Genomic DNA, 537 nt, shown 5'->3' with positions numbered 1-537 from the left:
TAAATTTACTTTTAGCGAGGAAGTATTATCTTAGTGTTCAGTATCGACTAATAAATCGGCGGACGAGGTTTGTTCGATATAATATTTCACTTTATCAGACAGATCCTCAGGATAACAATGGATGACCCTGTGGGAGGTCAAACGCTGTCCCTTTATGTGACCTTTTTCTATTGACTTTCTCTTATTTTTATGGTTATTACCCCCTGTGCTCCCCCAGGCGGTGCTGGCGGAGACGGAGCGCCTTCAGAATGAAACTCGCCGCTACAGCATGCTGCCCTTCTCCAGCGCCACCCTCGGCTACCTCCTCAGGGACTTCTCCGAGGTGCCAGCCTTCAGGGTCGCCCTCGGTTACATATTCATGGTATGTTTCTGTTTTACTTATTTCACAAATGCTTCGTAATTTTTTCAGATGATTTTTTTTTTATTATACTGACCAACAGAACCCGAAATTACTTGATTAGATGAACTTTCACAATCTGCAAAAATCTTCTGGGATTGTGCTCTTCTTTATTTAAAAAAATATATATTAATGTCTTT

At 41.2% G+C, this 537-nt stretch overlaps 1 protein-coding gene across 1 annotated transcript in view; it reads left to right on the top strand.

Moving 5' to 3' along the window:
- Positions 1 to 537, top strand: part of LOC119587126 (protein patched-like) — a gene marked incomplete at its 3' end in the record, with an annotated part of 106,921 nt that overhangs the window by 83,936 nt on the left and 22,448 nt on the right. The window contains 1 exon segment of the mRNA XM_037935877.1: positions 218 to 361. Coding sequence (XP_037791805.1) covers positions 218 to 361 — 144 coding nt within the window.

This window comes from Penaeus monodon, chromosome 22 (genome assembly GCF_015228065.2).
Source record: "Penaeus monodon isolate SGIC_2016 chromosome 22, NSTDA_Pmon_1, whole genome shotgun sequence".
Classification (NCBI taxonomy): domain Eukaryota; kingdom Metazoa; phylum Arthropoda; class Malacostraca; order Decapoda; family Penaeidae; genus Penaeus; species Penaeus monodon.
Note: the sequence above shows the minus strand (reverse complement) of the source record. Positions and strands in the feature narration are given on the sequence as shown.